This window comes from Prionailurus viverrinus, chromosome D1, assembly GCF_022837055.1.
Source record: "Prionailurus viverrinus isolate Anna chromosome D1, UM_Priviv_1.0, whole genome shotgun sequence".
NCBI classification, from domain to species: domain Eukaryota; kingdom Metazoa; phylum Chordata; class Mammalia; order Carnivora; family Felidae; genus Prionailurus; species Prionailurus viverrinus.
The window spans coordinates 47637745-47659868 of NC_062570.1; the positions used below are offsets into that span (position 1 = coordinate 47637745).

The 22124-nt window shown below is 35.6% G+C and overlaps 1 protein-coding gene across 1 annotated transcript in view; it reads left to right on the forward strand.

The window, feature by feature from the left end:
- DLG2 (discs large MAGUK scaffold protein 2) overlaps nucleotides 1–22124 on the forward strand; it is a 2044734-nt gene that overhangs the window by 444234 nt on the left and 1578376 nt on the right. Inside the window, exon 4 of the mRNA XM_047877315.1 lies at nucleotides 1822–1917. Within this exon, the coding sequence (XP_047733271.1) occupies nucleotides 1822–1917 (96 nt within the window). The remainder of the gene's footprint in view (nucleotides 1–1821; nucleotides 1918–22124) is intronic.

The following is a 22124-nucleotide window of genomic DNA, read 5'->3' on the forward strand; positions in this document are numbered from 1 at the left end:
CTTCTTAGCCAGATTGGAGCCCTGTTCCCTGTTTGTTCCTTCAGTTAAGCATTCATTAATTTATCTAATTTAATCTTTTAATTTTTTATTCATTAAACAAATATTTATTGAACTCTGGGAATTAATAAATAATAACATATAATGCCTGTCCTCCAAGGAACTCTAATCAGACAGACAGATATATAAACATGTGATTTATAATGCAATAAGTTAATCACAATGATAGATGTAAGCTATGGGAATAGAGAAGAGGAGCATCTACAATAGACTAGAATCAGAGAAATCTTGGTTTCCACTCATAATAGTTGCATACTTCTCTCCTTTTATAATCAGGAGAGGTACACTACTCTATAACTATTGTCTGAATGCAGGTGGCAACTCTGCTCATCCCATGAATCTTGGGAGTTGCGGGTAATCGGCAGATGGGTGAGGAGGTCCCACCACTCAGGGTATAGTCAGCAGGGCACCATTTGGGAACTGTCTTTGAGTTTATTTCCCAGTACTCAGCCTGGAACCACTTTGTAAATTCTTCCTCATTAATAGGCATTAAAGTGGAGGATCATTATTATGCAGTTCAACATAAATTTCATCACTATGTTGGCTACCAATCCCAAAGACATCCCAGAAATCCCTTTTATCAGTCTGCAAATCCCTGATCCTTTCTCTTCCAGAAAACCATGTCTGTCAGCATTATGTCCTTGTCATCACAATTGTCAAGAACTGTGAAGGGGCTAAGATTGTATCCTATTTGAAATCTAAGAACAATGACAAAGTTTCATGAATGCCAGAATGTCAGAAGACTCCTAGGACATAAACAAAGGACTTTATTATGTACCACTATAGTAGTAACCAGACAGCAGTTTCTCAAGCCCCAGTACCTACAGGGCAATGCAAGGATGGCCAAGTGGTATATTCCCATGCAGTGGGGAATTATCCTCAGTGTAGGTAACAGAAATATATATATATATACTATATTTATATATATTATATATTATATATATATTATAAATATATATATATATTTATAGTATATTTATATACTATAAATAAACTAATATATATAATATATATTATATATATATATAATATATATTATATATATTAGTTTATTTATTTATTTTGAGAGAGAGAGAATCCTAAGCAGGCTCCATGTTGCCAGCACAGAGCTGGATGCAGGGCTTGAACTCACGAACCTTGAGATCATGACCTGAGCTGAAGTTGGAAGCTTAACCAACTAAGCTACCCAAGCACCCAGGGAATGGAAATCTTTTTCAGTGGTCAATAAGCAAACTTACCTTTGCTCTGAAAGTAAACATATTTATCATCCAAAGTTGTAGTTATACAAAGATCTTTGAAAAGATAGTCCAGAATGAAAGTAGTCAGTGCCTCTACTTGTTCTGAGGTCTTCAACTAGTACCACAGAATAGACATTCTTGCAAGGATGGGAACTTATATAAGATGAAATTAACCCTTCTCTCTTCATCTTCCTATTAACCATGTTCAGTTTTTACCAGATCATCAATTTACACTTGAATGATACAAGTTCAACACTCCCTGTTGAAAAGCTTTGAAATTTATAAAAACTTGCCTTTGAATAACTGTCCCATTTTATTTTTTCTCTTTGGGAGCAATATAAAAATAGGTTAGATAGTATTCTAAACTAATGGGTTAGATTTATTCTAAAACTGACATAAGTAATACTGAATAATACTTATACAGGTCGTAGGTATTTTAATGTGCATGTTAAAAGTTTGAAAAACATGTAGTTCACATTGCAGAGAACAAATAAGACATAGTGATTTTTTTAACTTTTTTTTTTAGCTTACAGATTTCAGTGAACCAAAGGAAAATCCTTCATGTACTGAACAAAATAAAGACAACCAGTGTTTTGAAAATGAAGCTGACAAAAAGACAAGAGTAAGTGTTAGAGTGTTTTCTTTGTTTCTTTGTTTAATGGGCAAGATACGTCTTGTTCTCTGTGAAGTATAACCTAATTTCTGCTTTTGGCCTGCTCAGAATATTGGGTTCACCTGCTACCGGGTTGACATTGGACTATGCATCATTTTGAGCAGTTGTGTGCTTTCATTTTGAGAATTTTGTTTGTGTTTGTTTTAGTGTAAATTCTAAACTAGTAATCACACAACCATTTTGTAATCTACTCCACTTCTCCTCTCTCCTGTCTGGTTCAGGACAGGAGAAAAACCCTCACATGACTTTTTGACAGTGGCTTTTAGGTTTCATTGGGGTTTTTTTTTGTTTTGTTTTTGTTTTGTTTGTTTTTTGTAATAGCTTCCCTGAAGCAATCTGAACTCTACTTCAATCATACTTTTTTTGTGATTGTCACCTTGTGTAGTTATTCAAGACAGGGAATCAAAATCAATCATCTATAAGGTAATGCTAAACAGGTCATAGTGCTTTATTTGATGAAATCAAGAACCTGAATTCAAAGTATGTGTATTTCCAAGTAAAAATATTTTATTAATCAGCAGCCTCAGATTTAATTTATTTCTGATCAATTGCCACAAGTTGATCCTTATTTATTGTAGCCTAGTGAAATACGCCAATGTTGTATTCTCCATTTCATTGATAAAAACATCAAATTTAATTATGAAAATGAGAAATTATGAAAATGAGAAAATCATGATTATTTTTATGAACATGCATTAAGTATTTAAACCTCACATAAAATTCTTTTGGGAGATTATTTTATAAATATTTGCTTTATTGATGCTTCTTGAAATATGTCTTTAATGATGTTCCTTCTTGTCTTTTTGGTGAATCTTCTATTAGCAAGCACAGGCAATCTTCATTATGGCTCTATAGGCCTCAAATTTCTTTCAAATATGGGACAATATGTCTACTGAATGGTAAATATCAGTAAAGGATCGTTTTTCTGTTGATGACCATTTATAACATGGGCTGTCTTCTGTTAATTGCCAATTAGTTGAGCCTCTTAATTTTGACTTGATTTTGAGATTTTGGCAAAGTTCTGAGTCAGATCCAGTTATGAATTTTCATCATTATGATGTGGGGTTAGGAATGAATGGTAGAGAAAGGATTCTTGAGACATTTTATGGTGTAACTTAGTAAGTTTATTTAAGTAGCATGGAGACAGGGCCTGTGGGTAGAAAGAGCTGCACTTTTGCTATATGAAGCTGATGGTTATATGCTTAGTGTTCAAGGGGGAGGAGACATGCAGAGACTATTAGATTGTAAACGTCTTCAAATTTCTGCTTATAAAACTATTTTCTCCAGATTTCTCTGATGCTTGTAATTCAGACCAATATTAGCTATTGGTGAGATGTACAGGCAATTATGAGACCCTTTAAAAAAGTAGCAGCTAGCACCTATTTGATCCTTAAAAAAGCTTTGCAGGCTATAGGTCAGCCTTCTGGACTAAAGGTGCACATTCTTCTGCTTCTATCCCTCATCAGTTAACTGTGAGGAATTTAGTTAAAATAAGAAAGGTTGGATGGTAATTGTCCTTCCCTTTATAGGGAAACTATGGAATTTAGAGCCAAATTTAACTAGTGAGCAGTTTATGGAATCCTTCTATGAAAGACCATTGTGTGCTCTCCTGAAAAATGTTTTTTCCATGTTTAACATGGAATGTGTTATTTAAACTATTTCAAACTGTTATAATATGCTAAATGTATTTCCAGGAAAGGAAGTCATCTAATTTGGCAGTGGCAGCATTTTTCTCCAAAAGGAGAGAGGGAAGGTGAATGTCCATACTAGACTCATGAATACTTAGAAAACAAATTTTTAGACTTCCTGGCTGTTCAAGAGGATATTTGTATTTTTGCTTACTGAAAATGAAGTCATCAGGACTTAGTAGGATACAAATGTGCCAACTTGTCAAGCAGCTAAATGAAATAAGTGCTGGCAAATATACTAGAAAAAGTTTTGTGTTTTTATCATGGGAAAATATATTGCTAGCCTACACTATTTAATCTCTAAAAGCTTTAGTGTTTTCATCTTACAGAGTAGTTATGAGATTTTAATGAGACCTAAATATGAAAATGGTTAGTAGTGCCTGGAAAATAGTAGATTTTTATTCTATGAAATAAATTGCAAGTCTTACATTTAATTTATTAAGATGGTAGACTCTATTACAAATAGTTCTCAGGGTTTCCTTGGGTTCATATCTATATTACATCACTATGTCTATAACAGTTTTTTGCCTGGAAACCATTTGGCCAAGAAGAGTTCCTGCCTTGATAATTTCTAGTTGTTGATGTTCAAAATAAGTTCTGATTGAATTAAAATACGCATCAGTGAGAATTTATTAATTATCTTAAAAGTTGATTATATCACAAACAAAAGAATAGTCATTATTATTGTATGAATGTAATATGTTGTACATAGTGTACAACGATATTGTAACTATTATACACAGACAATTCTTCAAAGGCTGTTGACAGTAAACCACAACTTGGAAATCACAACTGTTTATATCTATTAACTATTACACTGGACTTTGGTGTCTTCATCTTCATAATTAGGATGTTAGATCAGATTATTCCTAAGGATTCTTCCAGAGCTAAAGTCAAATCCTTCTGTGACAGTCAAGAGCAGACAATAAATTATGTTGTATAAATAGAGTCCACTAGTGATACAATTAAAGTATGTTAGCCAGCAATAGCCAATGAACCCCATGCAAATTTACACTTATGTAATAGATATGTATCTAGAACAATAAACAGGAACATCTTCATTAGGCCACATTAGTTTGAGAAACTTTCAACAATCCAGCTTATAGGCCAGTGATTCTTGAAGTGAATCCCCAACCCCCGCAACCACCAGCATTTTTATCCTCTAAAGACTTGTTAGAAAAGTTAGTTCTTGGGCTCTATTTCAGATCAAGTAAATCAGATCAAGTAAACCAGAAATGCTGGGAGTGGGACCCAGACCCAGTGTTTTAATGAGCCCTTCAGCTGAGTCTTAGGTTTGCTACAATTTGAGAACCACTGCCATGAGTGGTAAACCTCTGGACTTTCCTCTGATCAGTCACTAGCCATCTTCCTGTCACATACTTTAAACTAGACAACTTAGGGAAGACCCTGAAAGTAATTCAAGTATTTATAAGGCAACTAAGATAAAATAAATTGCACCATGCATACTGTTTATGTTTCTTGTTTGCATTTCTCATTATTGGTGATCTTCTAAAAAAACTCTGCATGCTGATTTTCTAACATCATTCAGGAACATGTTAATGTCTGTATTCCTCTCTACTCTTAGTTGGCAGATTTTGGCCATAGCTTAATTCCAGGCTTCTGGAAGCTATTTTGCCCAGTGGGAGATATCTTCCCTAAAAGTATTGATCCATAAAAATCAGAATCAGAAATAGCTTTCAATTGCACTCTCTCTCTGTGCCATGGAAGGAAACTTTCCCTGCTTTTGTTATACATTTAGCCGAATTTCCATATATTTGAGCATACTTTTGCCATCACTGAGGCTTAGACAACTGATTTCTCTTCTTTCCAAAGTGGTTTTATCAATTGCAGACTTTACTTCTGTTTTAAGGGCTTACATGAATCATGGTGTTGCCACTTGCCATAGGATGTGGAGAACTCTGAAGTTACAAAGGGCAATACAATTTGCAAAATTTGTTATAGGTATGTTTATAAGAACTGATGAAATTTTGTGAAATCTGTGAGAGAATTAAAATTAGGAAATGAAAATAAAGATATCATTGGGAATTCTAGACCTTTACTGATGAAGAAATATTTTAAATTTGATGTGGTTCATTCATTTTATTATTTCCATTGAACAATCTTAAATAAGTGGAAGTGTCTTTTAGGGCTATGCTCTGTGTTTAAATAAATCTAATAAACAAAGGGTAATATTTGGAGATTTGGTCTTCCAGAATCCTAGTGAGAAACAATGAGGACTTTTAATCAGATCACAGGATGATGAGGGAATTTTGACAAGACATGGTGACTAAGTAGATTTGAGAGACGGGTGGTATGAGAATGAAAATGGGAACATTTAGGTTGATTCACAGATAAACAGAGTGAATTCAATAATGTTGCCTTAAATTTGAGATAATAGTGGAACAGCTAAGAAGAAATATTCTAAGAGGATTTGGACACATTTGTTGAGAAACAAGTGCGATGTCAAAAGTAGGACAGTGTGGGGTGCCTGTGTGGCTCAGTTGGTTAAGTGTCTGACTTTTGGTTTTGGCTGGTGTCAGGATCTCACAGTGCATGTGTTCGAGTCCCATGTCAGGCACTGCACTGAGTGCGGAGCCTGCTTGGAATTTTGTCTCCCTCTCTCTGCCCCTCCCCCACTCACTCTCTATCTCTCTCTGTCTCAAAATAAATAAACATTAAAAAAAAAGTAGGACAGTGTGATAGAGTGTAAAGAGTATAGAGTGAAAAGTCAGATACCACAGTTTATATTTTGGCTCTACCACTAATTAGTCATGCAACCTTGAGTAGATTAAATAGCCTCTATTTTTATTGTAAAATGTAGGCAGTGCCTATCTTATAGGACTACGGTAAGAATCAAATGAAATAAACAGGACTGACAGCTAAATGCTTTGGTTACTGCTTATGTTTGGAGACATGATTGCAGAACCAAACGTCTCAAAAATATTTTAAGTTTTAGATAATATTTTTGTTGTTTGATATTTAAACCTAATTTCTTACAGATTTTTTTAAACAAATGATTATTTTTGAGAGAGAGAGGGAGACAGCATGAGCAGGGGAAGAGCAGAAAGAGAGGGAGACAGAGGATCTGAAGCAGGCTCTACACTGTCAGCGCAGAACCCCATGCAGGGCTTGAACCTACATACTGTGAGATCATGACCTGAACCCAGTTTGGATGCTTAACTGACTGAACCACCCAGGTACCCCTAAATCTAATTTCTGAAGCAGAAAACAGATTCTAGCCAATCTTTTGAATTAGAACTGTTTGGTAAAGGTATTCAGTGGGTACTATGCAAATACCATAATGGATAGGGCATAAAATTACATCTTTTTAACAAGAACAAAGAAGTACCAGTTGGAGAAAAATTTGACTATAGGGAACATATCAGACTGGAAAGGAAATGTGGTGTAAGAGTAGGTCATAACTGGAAAACAGAGAACTTGGGTCGTTGCCTTTGTACTCTGATTATCTGGGCATTCTTGGGCAAATCACTTGGCCAGTCTATACCTCAGTTTCCTAATCTAAAGTAATTAGATAATTTATATTTTAAATAAAATTTTTAACAAATTTTAAACGAACTTATAACACTTTGATAGAATGGGAAAAGTATTTCTTTTAGAGAATCCCAACATGGACTTTAATTTTTTTTCAGATTAAAATGTTATCTGTTAATGTACTCTGTTAAACACCTGCACATTCTGATTAAGAATAATTTTGCAGCTGAGCTCTATTTCACTATTTACTGTCCTTGCCAATATTTATAAGGAAACTTCTTTTCTTTAATGCTACTCAGCCATGGCAAAGAAAGCTTTTATGTTTGTTTGTTTTAATGAGAGCTGACTGGGGATTTCCATGCTTTTATATGTGTACCTTAGATGCTCTCCATGGTTCTTATTTTAAAATAGTTCTGAGTTAATCTTCCTGGAGACCTAAATTCAAAAAAACCCCACAGAATCATCCATTCCTCCCCTTCCACCGCATACCAACATCAAGCTCTGCACAGCAAGTCCCACCTACCTGCTGGTTGCCCCTCAGTCTGAAAAAACAAACACAGAATCAAAGGATTAAAAGTAATTTTATTAGTAATTTGGAGCAATGACTCTCCTCAGTCTTAAATAACCTCTACTGCTGCCCTGCTAAGGGAGAATCTATCATCTGGAAAGCCTCTAGTTATAGGGTATTTACCACTTCCCAAGGTATTTATTCGATCTGGGCAAGTTTAAACATTATGCCGTTATTTTTTAAAAATTAAACTCAGGATATTCAAATTATTGTAGCACTGAGTATATTTTCTCTTTTCTAATGTCAGTGAAAGTAAAGTGGTAAATTTCTAAGTATCTGGAATTAATAAGGAATAATTTTTTCTTTTTAATGAGATACTATCGTTAACTGACTAATTTGCTTTAGTAATGTAAAATGTAGAATGTAATTACTCCTCATTGTCTGGTTGATGAAGATATTGTGCTTTATCTTTGAGCACCTTGTAGTTCCTCAGGGTCAGTGTTCTGTCTATTAAAGATTGAATCGCTGGACTTCTATACTAGTGTTTCAGGAGATCAGGTTATTGTGTTACTAACTCTGACATTTTCATAAAGTGATTTTAACTAGTCAATCCAATTATCAGTATACTGATTTACTAGCTGCCTCTAAAGCAACACAAAACTACAGAAATGATAGTTTGGCCATTTGATGTTTCTTTGTTTAGGAACTTAGGTTTTTTGTTTTTTTTTTTTACATATGTTTGAAAACAGCAAAGTATATTCTTTGATAGATTAGGGAATATTCAGATATCCTGCCCTTAGAACCAAACATTTGAAGTTTATGGTATTTACCAGCTGGATAGATGAGTTAATAATTTCTAAAGTACAGCAGATCAGCATTCTCACAACAATGGGATGGAACTTGGAGTTAGATGATCAAGCTTCATGTCCTCCTTCATCTTCTCAGTCAGTGGAGTGCCCTCCATGCACTGGTTTACCAACTGAGTAACTATATAAATTTGAGCAAGTTAATTTTTCTGAGCCTCAGTTTCATCACCTGTAAAATTATACTTAATTCACTGGTTGTAAATACTTAATGAGAATATGTATATGAATGTGTCTAATCACAGCCTGCTAAATAAAAAGTTAATGCCGAATCTGAAAATTATTCTTTACTTTATGTATTTGTAAATACTATGGTTAGTGTAAATCACATTTTTAGAAGCTAAGCGATATGAAAAGATCTTCCCTGTGATTCATCATATTCATTCATTCATTCATTCATTCACTCATTCATTCAAGGAAGTCGCCAGCATCTGTTACACAGCTGGGCACTGTTCTAAACACTGGTGATATAGCCACGGACAAAACAGGTAAACTTCTTGCTCCCAGAAATAAATTTCAAATAGAGGATATGGCAAGATATGAAGAAATAAGATAATTTCAGATTGTGATAGTTGCTGTGAAGGAAATAAATAGGCTTATGTGATAGAGAATGATGGGAGGGAATGTAATTTAATTAAGGAGGTCAGTTGGGGAAGATTTATAAAGTGCTAACATCTGAGCAGAGATCTGAATGATGAGGAGACAGCTGTGTAAAGACCCAGGGGAAGAGCATTTTAGGCAGAGGGAACAACAAATTCAAGGCCTTGAGGAAGAATGAGAATGAGGAAGAATGAGGTCAATGTGATGGGATGTAAAAAGGGGTAGTGTGGGAAGGGCAGTTAGCGATACTACAGAGATTATTTATGTCAACTTGAAAACAAAATTGTATTTCAGATCATATAACTTTCTAGATGTGTGACCTGTGCACAACTACTTGGATTTCTGGACTCCATTTAACTCATAGCATTGTACAGTAATAGGAAAAATTAAGCCTTATAAGGAATGTACTTGATGTTCAGCAAAATTTATATAAACTTCTAGGGGAACAGTATTTATTGAATGTTTTCATCATTTTTAGTTTACCACTTGTAATTGTCTAAATTTCAAAGGTTGCTTCAATTTGATGATAATAACAAGGGGAGTGGTTACATGGTTATCAATTATGTTTCAATTCACTTACATAAGCAAAATTGACATGCAAACTATTGTGGGAAAGTAGGTGAACGATGAGCATTTCTGTGGCAAGTTTTGATTCACTCAAGATTCTTAATTTTAAAATTTTAAAATTTTAAAATATTTAAATTTTGTGTTTTTCTACATACTTAACATACACAGAATACATAGACTCCTGCCTTTCATAAATCATTTTAGGGATCCGGTACTATCCATGATATTTTTTTCATCATGGAAACACTCTAGAAAAGTCAGTCCTTTTCTAGTTGATCCTAATTTCCTATTTGCCTCTGGAGAGTTTGGAAATGAGGGCAGGCATTTTGCCATGATCTGCCCGCAGTCTATTTATTTTACTAAGCTAACAAGCTATGCAGATGTCATTTGTGAGCCTGCTGTCCTGGGTATATGGGGAACAGACAGACGGGATGGAAGTCCATGTGGGTGGATTTCTTCAGTTATTTCCCTTGGAGCTGATATTTCTAATGTGGAGGCAATTCCTTCTGGGTTGCTCCCAAGTCCCTTATAAACTATAAAGACCATGGTGTAGGAGCCCAGAGATGTGCCTGTCTTTTTGCGGGGGAGGAACTGCAAGTTGTTTGTAATTAGTTGTACAGAGTCCAACTTCTTCTCCTGGAGAAGGCCTTTCAAATCTGTGTCTCACTCTCAGGTTGGACCCAGGGAAACAGAAACTGACTCAGGAATGAGGTAGGATGAGATGGAAAGCACATTGTACTTTGGATTGGAATAACCTATGTCCTGTATCACATAGGGCAAATTATATAATCTCAGGGAGATTCAGTTTCTTCATCTATAAATCAGGGGTTATATTTCCTTTTTGAAGGGTCTAGTGACCATCAGAAATAATATGTATAAAGTACCTGCCACAGTACTTCTGATAATAGCCACTTGATAAATATAAATATAATAAATATAAATGTTTATATTTGTAAATATCTTCTCATATACACATCAATATATTTCTTTCTTAAATATATAAATATATGTTACATATATTTGTTCTTAAATATGTATGTAAATGTATACATATATATGAACAATAGTATATGTGCATATGGTACTCAAGTGGACAAAGGATGCATATCATAGGTTTTTTTTTTAACGTTTATTTTTGAGACAGAGAGAGACAGAGCATGAACAGGGGAGGGGCAGAAAGAGAGGGAGACACAGAATCTGAAACGGGCTCCGGGCTCTGAGCTGTCAGCACAGAGCCTGATGCGGGGCTCGAACTCACAGACTGCGAGATCATGACCTGAGCCAAAGTCGGGCGCTTAACCAGACTGAGCCACCCAGGTGCCCCAACATATCATAGGTTTTAAAGCAGTCTCTTGTCAAGAAAAAAAAATGGCATAACTGAATCTGTGATCATTCTTTCATTCCTGAAATATTTATTTTGTACCTCTTAAGTGCAGGTACCATGCTAGATGGCAGAGATATGCATTATATTTGTCTGCAAGGGGCTTAGATTCAAGGAAAATAAAACCACTAGGGTTTTACTTTCATACTGTTGGAAACAAACAAAATAAAGTAATGCCTATAAATGGTTAAGGTACAGGCTTAGTGCAAGTAATTTATAAAAGTAATTTTCTGGTATCAAATTTCCAATGGTAAATTTTACTAAGAATCACTATGTTCCTGGATTGGTATCATTAACCTTAAGGAATATCAAGTAAAGCAATTTTCAGGCTGTGGCTTTATATCTTGCCAAACACTTTATGTGAAATCACAGACCCAGTTGAGTTCTATGTCTGTAAAAAAGTGCTTCAAGCTGATGCCTTGTTAATTTTAAAAATAAAAAGAATGTTTCCCTTGAGACAAAGGAGTGGATTACCTTCTATCATCTTTAAATTTGAGGAAAATCAATGGAGAGCCAGGTATACACAAAATAGAAAGCTGCATCCACTTCAAAATGTTAGCTATTTTCTTTGATCTAAATATACAAACATTATCCAATTAATCACATGTGGTAAACAAGACCTAATGACTATACAACATATATATTCCATGTGTATATTCCATGTATATAACACATTTGTACTCAATATTATATGAATGATGCTTTTTCTGCACCCCCCCCCCCCCCCCCGCCTGACAGAGATTGCATGTTATTTGTAAAATACCTGCTCTAAAGTGCTTTTATTTAATGGAAACCCATTGGATGTGTTCATATAAGCTGACTGCATAAAGATAAAAGATATTATTGATTCACTTCTTTTTCAAATATAAAGTGTGCATAACATTTTTGTTCCTCACAACTTCTAGCTAACCTCGTGGGTCCTTCTCAACTCAGTTCAAGGTTCCTCTCTGGAAAGCTTTCCCTGGTTACTCCATTCTGGGTTATATGCCTCTGTGTTGTGATTCTCAAACACCCTCAGTGCATGCTGTATTGTCCTAGTTGATACATTTGTAGGCAGGGATTTGGCCAGCTTTTGCTCATCCTCGTGTCCCCACGTAAGTACATTGTCAAGTACATTTGTGGAATGAATGAGATTCTGGAGTAGACAAAGGGAATATAGAGTCAAAACTTCCATTAAGGAGCTCATGGTCTAGTAGATGATATAAACATTAATCCAAAAATGATATAGTGAGCCCTTAACAAATGTGTTGGATGCATGACTTAGTGCGTGTATATGGTAAGCCTGAAGTTATACTAGATGAGTTGCCTTTATTCTGAAGGTCTTTATAGTTTGCAAAGTTCTTTGACCTGTGATTAGCCAGGTGGGGTAAGTCAATCTCCCTTTGCCAGTTTGTCCATATTTTAGCTATCTCTACTCTAGGAAAATGGATACAGTTCCAGAATTACCTTTCTTCCAAGGATACTTTGTAAAATATCTATCTTACTCTGCTACACAATTTACTTCCTCTGTGTTCCTAATTCCTGACTGTCTTTGTTCTGACCATGACTAACAAAGCTTTGGATTTGCAATTAGTTACTAGGTATCTGTCCTAGGGAAGTCATTTAAATTTTCAAGGTGGTAAGAATGCCACCATTCATTGAAGATGAATATGACAATCAGTATCAATTGCATATTAGATGCCTTGTTTGTGTTATAGAAACACTGATACCTAGGAGTGCTCAAACGCATGATGTTATACATACTAGGAGACAAGTTTAGGAAGTAATGAATTAAATTATTATGATGGTGTAATAAATAAGAAAAAAGGGTAAACAGACAAAGTGATGCTTTTTGAACCTTTTGAACCATATGACAGTCACCTAATTGAATGGACCAGGACCTGAGATTTACTTGCGTTATTTAACTTGAAAATTATCTGAAGATTATTATACCAGTAGGATAACAGTTTTTTATCTATAAACAATTTTTTGAACCACTTTTTTTCTTTTCTCCCCTGAACACAGATCTGAATTTCTATGAACTTTTTAATTTTTTTTTAAATCCTTAGAAAAGTGCTGTCATTTTGGTAGAACAATAGCATGTCAGTTTCTGAGATACTCATCTATTTAGCAATCAAGAGGATATCAAGGTTAGAAACTGAATAATTCATGAAAGATGGAACAGTTTTACATGTTCATCTTTTTCTCAAATTGTTCATTGTAGAAAATATACTTTCTATAAAAAATGAGAGGGGGGTATGTGGTAGGTGGGGAATGGTTCTGCTGGTATCTTAAAGAAGTAAGCACAGTGTGCATAGGTACTTAGATATGTCTTCGTGTTGCTCTCAATGATCCAAGTGAGTTTGTGTTTTCTTCTAGTGAAAAGGAGGCATTGATTTTCCATTTTTATTGGTCAGGTAGTGCTTTCCATTCTGTCATTCACGTTCTCTCTTCCTAATTTCTCCACCCCTTCTCTCTGCACCCCCGTTTCTTTCTGTTGCAGTCTGTCTTTGCCTGTGTGTCTAAGAGAATGAAGGAAGAGTCTATTATTATCCAGAGTGATGTTGTCCAGTACCTCAAAGGCAGTCTATGTGGCCGGTTCACTGGAAAATAGGGAGGGATTTGAGGGTAGGGGAAGGTTAATCATTTGGCTGTTAAAATGCTGCAGAAGGGAACACAAAGCTCTGCCCACGTAATAAGCGCCTGTAGGCAGCCAGTGAAGAGGGAAAAGTTTGGGAAAGAACTCATTTTTTGTCTCTCAGAATGCAGAACTTTTGTAAACATGTTGGAACCTCTTCTCACCCCAATTTTGTAATACACTTATTTCTTTAAATATTTAAGTTGCTTGTGTATTCACGTACAACACTGACCACATAAATAGGTCCAGAAATAAAAGAAGAAATTTGGTGTTTTCTAAGTTACACCACCAAGTCCGCAGTTTTTAATGTTCCTGGCCCACTTTCCCTTTCCCAGCTGTTAGTCATTTGTAAGAAGCTGCCCTTGTAAATTGCAAGTGAGTTGGGATGTGATGTATTCAGCACTGCATGCACCGTAGCTTTTCAGTCATATCTTTCGAGTCATTTAGACTCCCGGGAATCATGTTCATAATAAATAGCTTTTTATTATCCAAAGCCGCTGTTCTGGCAGCCAAACGACAGCCCTTTGATAGATGGGCCGGGTAGTTTTTGTGTTGTGCTTACTCAGAGTTGTTAGTAGGAAAGACGAAGGCAGCAAAGGGGGGACCTTGGCAAAGCAGCTCTTATGGGTATACTGAAGCAGCAGATCAGAATTCAGAAACAAGAACGAGAGCTGAAATGTGATTCTCTGGTGCTTGGTGTTACACTCCTCTCCAGGATAGAACTGTGCGGGGCACTCACAGGAGCCTTGTTCTGATCACCGAATCCACTAAAGGACCATGCAGCCGCGGAGCCCAGCAAGCCACCGGGAAGTTTTGCCGGAGCTGATTTCTAGGGGATTTTCCGGTGCCTAGGAGAATCCTGCTGGCTTTGAGCTGTATGGAGGAGGGCTCCAGTTTCCCATGAGGGCCCCCTTGGAAAAGCCGTCTGTGCAGAATCCAGGCTCTGCTTCTCTCTGTGTGCCATTTATCAAAAGGCTTTTCTCACCTTTGCTGATTTGCTGGTGTGATTTCCATGTACTGAGTCCTGTGTAGGGATCCAGGATGGATTGCCTGTGCATTGTCACCACAAAGGTAGGATAGGAAACAGGGCTGTTGTTGTGTGCAGCATTTTTCTATTATTATTCTGGTCCTGTAATTAATCAGCTCTGGTAGGTGCTGGCAGTTCATGAGATAAAATGATTAGTATAATGTACTTTGCTGGGCATTTTGTTCCCCCATGAGGGTCTGAGGGACTTATCCTTATTTGATTTCAACTTCTTATAGTGATATTGTGTGTTTGTGCAAATGAAAGGAGAATTTGCCTGTGTTTTTATGGAAGGGTTTGCTTTTGCCTCTATTTATAGCTCAATATTAAAATATCTATAGTAGTAGTGTAGCTTACACATCATTTTAACATATCAGGGTAGTCTTTCTGAGTGTGATAATTAGCTTTTCATTTAAAAACCATGTCTTCTATGCTTGAAGAAGCCAATCAGCTTTACTGTGGCTTGACATATTGTTTCTGATTGGAGAATTCTGATATTCTGCATTTTAGTGATTTTTTTAAAGGAAAAAAAATCTTTAGGCCCTGGTTTAAAACAAACAAACAAACAAACAAACAAACAAACAAACAAACACAATTTTTAATGTCAAACTGATTCTCTCTATTTTGATTAGAAGCAAATGAAATATTTGCATTATCAGAAATAGAAATAAAAGTGGGAATGGAATAAAATCAATAGGCATTCCTATTATGGGTTTATAGAAAAGAGCTAAAAATTTCAAATGCATTTTATTTTATTCTGTCATCAGTTCCAAATAAGGTATTTAGATTTCATAAACACTGGTTATTTGAATAGAAATTAATATTATTTTTAGAAAACAACTAATTAAAACACACTTTTTCATTAGCTTTCTTTTCATTTTGCATATAAGCATACTATAAGTTAGTTTGAACTATATCTTTTAGTAACTGACATTGATTAGACACCCATTAAACATGACAAAATAAATAGCTTAGTGCATAAGACTCATTAAGTGTAGACTTCCCGCTGTGATCTCCTTTCACCAGTTAAGAAAAGATTATTTAATTTTGAAGCCACGAGCCAAGTTCTTCTTAGTATGACCTTAAATATTATACTTTTCTTGATTATATTTCAGAAAATCTTAATGGATGTCTTCCTTTGGTGCCTAGTATCGCATGGCAGGTTCATTGATGTTAATAGATATGAAGTCTAAAACCTTCTGGTTGGATTAGTTGACCAGGCCTCAAAGTTACTTTAATACCTTTTTTTACTTTTAGAAGTTACCAAGCATCTCATTCAGTTTTTCCAGTTAAGTCAGTAAAAATAAGCTAAGATATATTTTTAATGTATATTTATTTATTTTCAGAGAGAGGGAGAGCACAAGAGCACAGGGAGCAGGGGAGAGGCGGAGAGAGAAGGGAAGAGAATCCCTAACAGACTCTACCCTGTCAGCTCAGAGCCCAACATGGGGCTCGAACCCACCAACTGTGAGATCATGACCTGAGCCAAAATCAAGAGTCAGACACTTAACTGACTGAGACACCCAGATGCCCTTAAACTAAGATAATTTTTTTAAAAGGCTAGGTGGGAAATTTTATTTCTATATATAACCTAGGAAAGGAAATAGTCTTTTTAACATTTTTCACGTTTACTGAGGTGTTACACTCAGTGTTACTTTTCTTGAGTAAATACAATCAGTTCTGACTTATATGTGTTTTTTAATTATTGCCAAATCATAATTGCAGGTAACTGTGAAACATAATTAGTAGTTTAAAAATAAGTTATAAAAAGTTATTAATTACAACCCCAAACTGTAATCTGTTGCATTGAACAATTTATATCAACATTGAAATCTAAGTTTCCTCAATTTGGAAAACATAATCTAGTGAAAAAAACTTGTCATATGCTTTATATTCTCTTAACAAAATATTAATGACTACAGGTAAAAATGAAAAAAAATATTCTTCTTCTTCTTCAAATGCTGTATCAGACATAAATGTCATATTCCAATATTTTGATTTATCATACAAATTACACAATTCAACAGGACAAATACCCATGTAAGAATTTATGAATTTTCTGAATTATATTCATGAATATTTCTAGGGTGGCATATATATCATCTTTATACGACAATCATACTTACAACAAAGTTATATTATGATGATGGTAAATAGTGCATGAATGATTTAAAAACTCACATGAGTGAGGAGACTTCCTGGCTGGCTTCAGATCCCATATCCTGTCTACCTCACCCACACCACTGGTGCTCTTCTTTTTCCAAGTGGCTGTGCACTTGGGTTGTCCTTGCTCCCTCTTTCCTGGGACTCTGATAGGAAACCTGCCAAGAACTTGGAAATTTTAATTCTATCTTAGTTCAACTCCCATCTCTTTCTTCTCCAGCAATGAGTCTACCTTCTAACTGCTCTGGCCAAGATGCTTTCTTCAAGTCTTGCTTTACAGCAGCTGTGTGTGAGACTGGAAATCCTTGAAGTCCTTCCCCCCCGCCCCAAGATTTTATTTAAATTTCATTTATTTAACATAGTGTGTACTATTGGCTTCAGGAGTAGGATTTAGTGATTCATCACTTAGGTATAACACCCAGTACTCATCCTTAACTCAACAAGTGCTCTCCTTAATGCCCATCACCCATTTAGCCCATGACCTCCCAGCAAACATCAATTTATTCTTTGTATTTAAGAGTCTCTAATGCTTTGCCTCTGTCTCTGTTTTTATCTTATTTTACTTGTCCTTCCCTTTCCCTGTGTTCATCTGTTTTGTTTCTTAAATTCCACATATAAGTGGAATCATATGGGATTTATCTTTCTCTGATTTATTTCACTTAGCATAATACACTCTAGTTCTATCCACATTGTTCATTCTTTTTGATGGATGAGTAATATTCTATCGTACTGTCAATGGACATTCGGGTTCTTTCTATAACTTGACTATTGTTGATAGTGCTACTGTCAATATTGGGGTGCATATGCCTCTTCGAATCTGTATTTTTGTATCCTTTGGATAAGTATCTAGTAGTGAAATTGCTGAGTCATAGGGGAGTTCTATTTTTAGTTTTTTGAGGTACCTCCACTCTGTTTTCCAGTGGCTGCACCAGTTTGCATTGCCACCATTAGTGCATGAGGGATCCCCTTTCTCCACATCTTCTCCAATATCTACTGTTGCCTTAATTGTTAATTTTAGCCATTCTGAAAGGTGTGAGATGGTATCTCATTATGGTTTTGATTTGTATTTCCCTGATGTTGACTGATATTGAGCATTTTTTCATGTGTCTTTATGCCATTTGTATGTCTTCTTTGGAGAAATATCTGTTCATGGCTTCTTCCCGTTTCTTCACTGGATTATTTATTTTTTGGGTGTTGCATTTGACAAGTTTATAGATTTTGGATACTAGCCATTTTTCCAATATATCATGTGCAAGTATCTTCTCTCATTCTGTAGGTTGGCTCTTAGTTTTGTTGATTGTTTCCTTTGCTGTGCAGGAGCTTTATATCTTGATGAGGTCCTAATAGTTCATTTTTGCCTTTGTTTCCTTGCTTCCAGAGACATGTCTAGTAAGAAGTTGCTCCAGCTGAGGTAAAACAGGTTGCTTCTTGTATTCTTCTCTAGGATTTTGATGGTTTCCTGTATCTCATTTAGGTATTTAATTTATTTTGAATTTACTTTTGTGTATGGTATATGAAAGTGATCCAGTTCCATTCTTCTTCATGTTGCTGTCTAGTTTTCCCAATGCTATTTGTTGCAGAGACTTTTTTTCCATTGGATATTCTCTTCTGCTTTGTCGAAAATGAGTTGACCATACATTTGTGGGTACATTTCTGGGTTCTGGGTTCTGTTCCAGTGATCCATGTGTCTGTTTTTGTGCCAGTATCATACTGTCTTGATGATTACAGCATTGTAATACAGCTTGAAGTCCGGAGTTGTGATGCCTCCCACATTGCTTTTCTTTTTCAACATTAATTTGGCTATTTGAGGTCTTTTTTGGTTCCATAAAAATTTTAGAATTATTTATTCTAGCTCTGCGAAAAATGCTGGTATTATTTTGATGGGGATTGCACTGAATATGTTGATTGCTTTGGGTAGTATAGACATTTTAACAATATTTGTTCTTCCAATGAGACCAGAACTCCTAACTATTTGGATCTGTCCTGGGGTCCATTTCATCTGTGGTGCATCTCAATATCACCCTTGTCGAAGTTTTCACTGGGAAACACAAATATTTCTCCTGGTTCTCTTCATTACTTCCTGTATTGGTGAGAAAGACACTTACTGCCCCCTTGGATCATCCTGTGACCTTTGTGCCTGCTTTATTCCCCCACTTCCTTCTATTACACACATTGTAGAAATAAATTCCTCTTCATGTCTCTGCTCCACATTCCTAAGAATGGATGTTATAAGATTAATGAGAGGAGAGATTATGACAAATCAAGACAAAGCACTGCATAATGGCAATATAAAAGGATCTATTAGACATACCAGAGAAGTGGTTTTATTTTTAGCTTTTCTGCATAGAAAAAAGAAATGATTGTGGCACATTTAATAATAATATAACCCCCTTGATAAAATAATCCTACCCTAGATCTCACCCATAAGACTCAGGTTGCTTATGGTCTTAATTGCTTTAGTCTGGTTAGACTGGTTTGCCCTCAGATTTGGGGTAAGATCTTTTAGGCCAGAGAATAATCAGAGCAACCAAAAACAGAATTTCTGCTACATGGATCCCAAGGTCCTTTTAGATGTTCAGAAAACTCACTTTCAAAGAAGATTGAGTCATCTCTTTTATTTGACTGTTTCTGTCCAGTTTCAGTTTCAACTCTTTTGTCACAGATGTCACTACAGAGACAGAGAAGTAACGTGACTTAGTGTGAAGGGCAGAACTCTAGAGCAAGACTTGGATTTAAATTGTAGTTCTGACAATTGCTAGCTTAGGACTTACTTGGGTAAGTTGTTTAACCTGATCTCCCTAGGCCTGGATTTATTCATCTTTGAATAGGGTGTATTATCTATGTGTGAGTGATATTGTGGTAAGTATAGAAAGTACCAGCACAACTCCTGGCACATGGAAAGAATTCAATATAGGACAATTTATTGAGCAGCTCAAAATTTATATCTTTAATCTATCCTTCTGTTTGGGTGTGGTCACTGAGGAAATGAGGTCATCTCAATAATACTAATTAAACACAACTTACTAGTTAATATAACACGTTTTATAGAGTGGACATTTCTTAAATATATTTTTGAATAATTGTAAGATAATATTCCTCCAAATTTTGATAACTAAAATACACGGAAAATAATGTTAGACTATGTTAAGGTGGAGACATGCTGTTAGGTGATTGGCCAATAGGACAACAGTTCTAGATAGGAAGCAGAATATTCTGGGTTAAATTTAATAAAATGCAAGCAGTAAGTAGAAGTTTTCTTTTGTTGTGTAGGGAGTTGTAAGTACGTATGTAATAGTATATTGGCTGTACAAGAACAGAAGAAAGGTGGAACTATGTAAAATAAAAATAAATCTTCACTTTGTGACTTTGTGTACCAAGAGGCATCTGGGCTTCAGTGTCCTTGCCTGTAAAATGAGTGTATTTTATTGCATCTTTGTGGTTCTTTCTTTCCCATCTCTAACCAATAGTATCCTAAAGTATATAATCTCTGCAAATAAAATTATTTATGTATACAAAATGTCTTAAAAAGTAGTAGTGGGTGAAACCTATATTGATATCATTTCAGATGTCCTTTAGCCAGACTTACAGATATTAAAGAAAAGTTTTAAAATATCTACAAAGACAACTATAATATGTTAGGTTGCTGCTGTAATTTGTAATGAAGACATGATGGTACCATTAATTTTTAATGTGTTTAACAGTATTAACAGGTTACTGTGCATAATAAAATTTAAATAGAATGAAAAGTGGACCAGGCAGTTTAAAGTATGTTTTATTGATGTTTTTAATATATATCTCTTCTGTAAATAAGATATCACTCTTTGACTCCATCATCCCACTATCTTTTACCCTGAAGTTGCTCAGAATTTCTAAAAGGAAACAGAAGTTGTTGCTGAGCATTTAAAATATTTTTTAATCAAGCTAGTATCATATTATTTATTATGACTTGAATAGAAAAAAATTGCACACTATATTGTTAGAAATGAAATTATCATAGAAATATTTACAACTGGGGCGCCTGGGTGGCGCAGTCGGTTAAGCGTCCGACTTCAGCCAGGTCACGATCTCGCGGTCCGCGAGTTCGAGCCCCGCGTCAGGCTCTGGGTTGATGGCTCAGAGCCTGGAGCCTGTTTCCGGTTCTGTGTCTCCTTCTCTCTCTGCCCCTCCCCCGTTCATGCTGTGTCTCTCTCTGTCCCAAAAATAAATAAACGCTGAAAACAAAAAATTAAAAAAAAAAAAGAAATATTTACAACTATAGTTTGGGGGGGGATACAATAATTTTTATTTTCCACCAGATCTTTATGTAGAGAAAATGAAACAAATCACCAAGGCAACAAATAATTTGCCTGAGAGACCCTGTCTTCATAGACAAAACTGTATCTTCATGCAGGTGTGTAGTTCCATCTGCTCTCATGGTAGAGGCAGCACACCCATACATTCACTTTATTTGTCTAACGAGTATTTATTTATTGAATGCCTAATATGTACCTGACATATTGGAAGGCATAGGCATACGATGCACAATCTGTTGCCATGGAACTTTTAGGCTAATGGTGAAAACAGCTAATTATAGAAATAACAGTAATGTGTGATAAAGGGGTGAATATAGAATGATATGGAAAGGAGCACAGGGAATTCTATAGAACCTGGTGGGCTTAAATGTGTGGTAGGCAAAAGCTTAGTTTCAGGGAAGGGTTTTCTGGGGAAGTGACAATTAAGCTGATATGTACCATGAGGGCACAATGGGGGTGGGAAGGTGTTTTAAGCAAAGTCCTAGATGTGACAGATGATAGATGATAGGTAGATAGATAGATAGATAGATAGGCATAGATAAACAGATAATGAGGAGAAGGGAAGAAAGAGAAGAAAGAGAAGACAGAGAAAAGAGATAATGGTGCATTCAAGAAAAGAAAAGGCAATGTAGTTGGAACATAAGGAGTTCAAAGTGAGTGGCAAGGTACAAAGGGTGCAGAGATAAATAGGGACCCAGTTATGAGTATCAAGAAGTTGAGATGTTGTCTTAAAGGAAATAGGATTTTCCCTTTATCATTAACAATGATCCCAAACCCCAATTTTCTCTGACTTCCCACTCAGTTTGTTTCCCTGACTTGAGCTTTCTCATTCTATTTTCTGCTATATCCCTCTTTACCCATCCTTCTGCCTATTCATAAAAATAGTGGTTTTACCTTTCACTAGCTGGATGACCTTCCCAGAACTGTATTTTTTCTTTTCCATAAGTTGGTACCTGTCGCA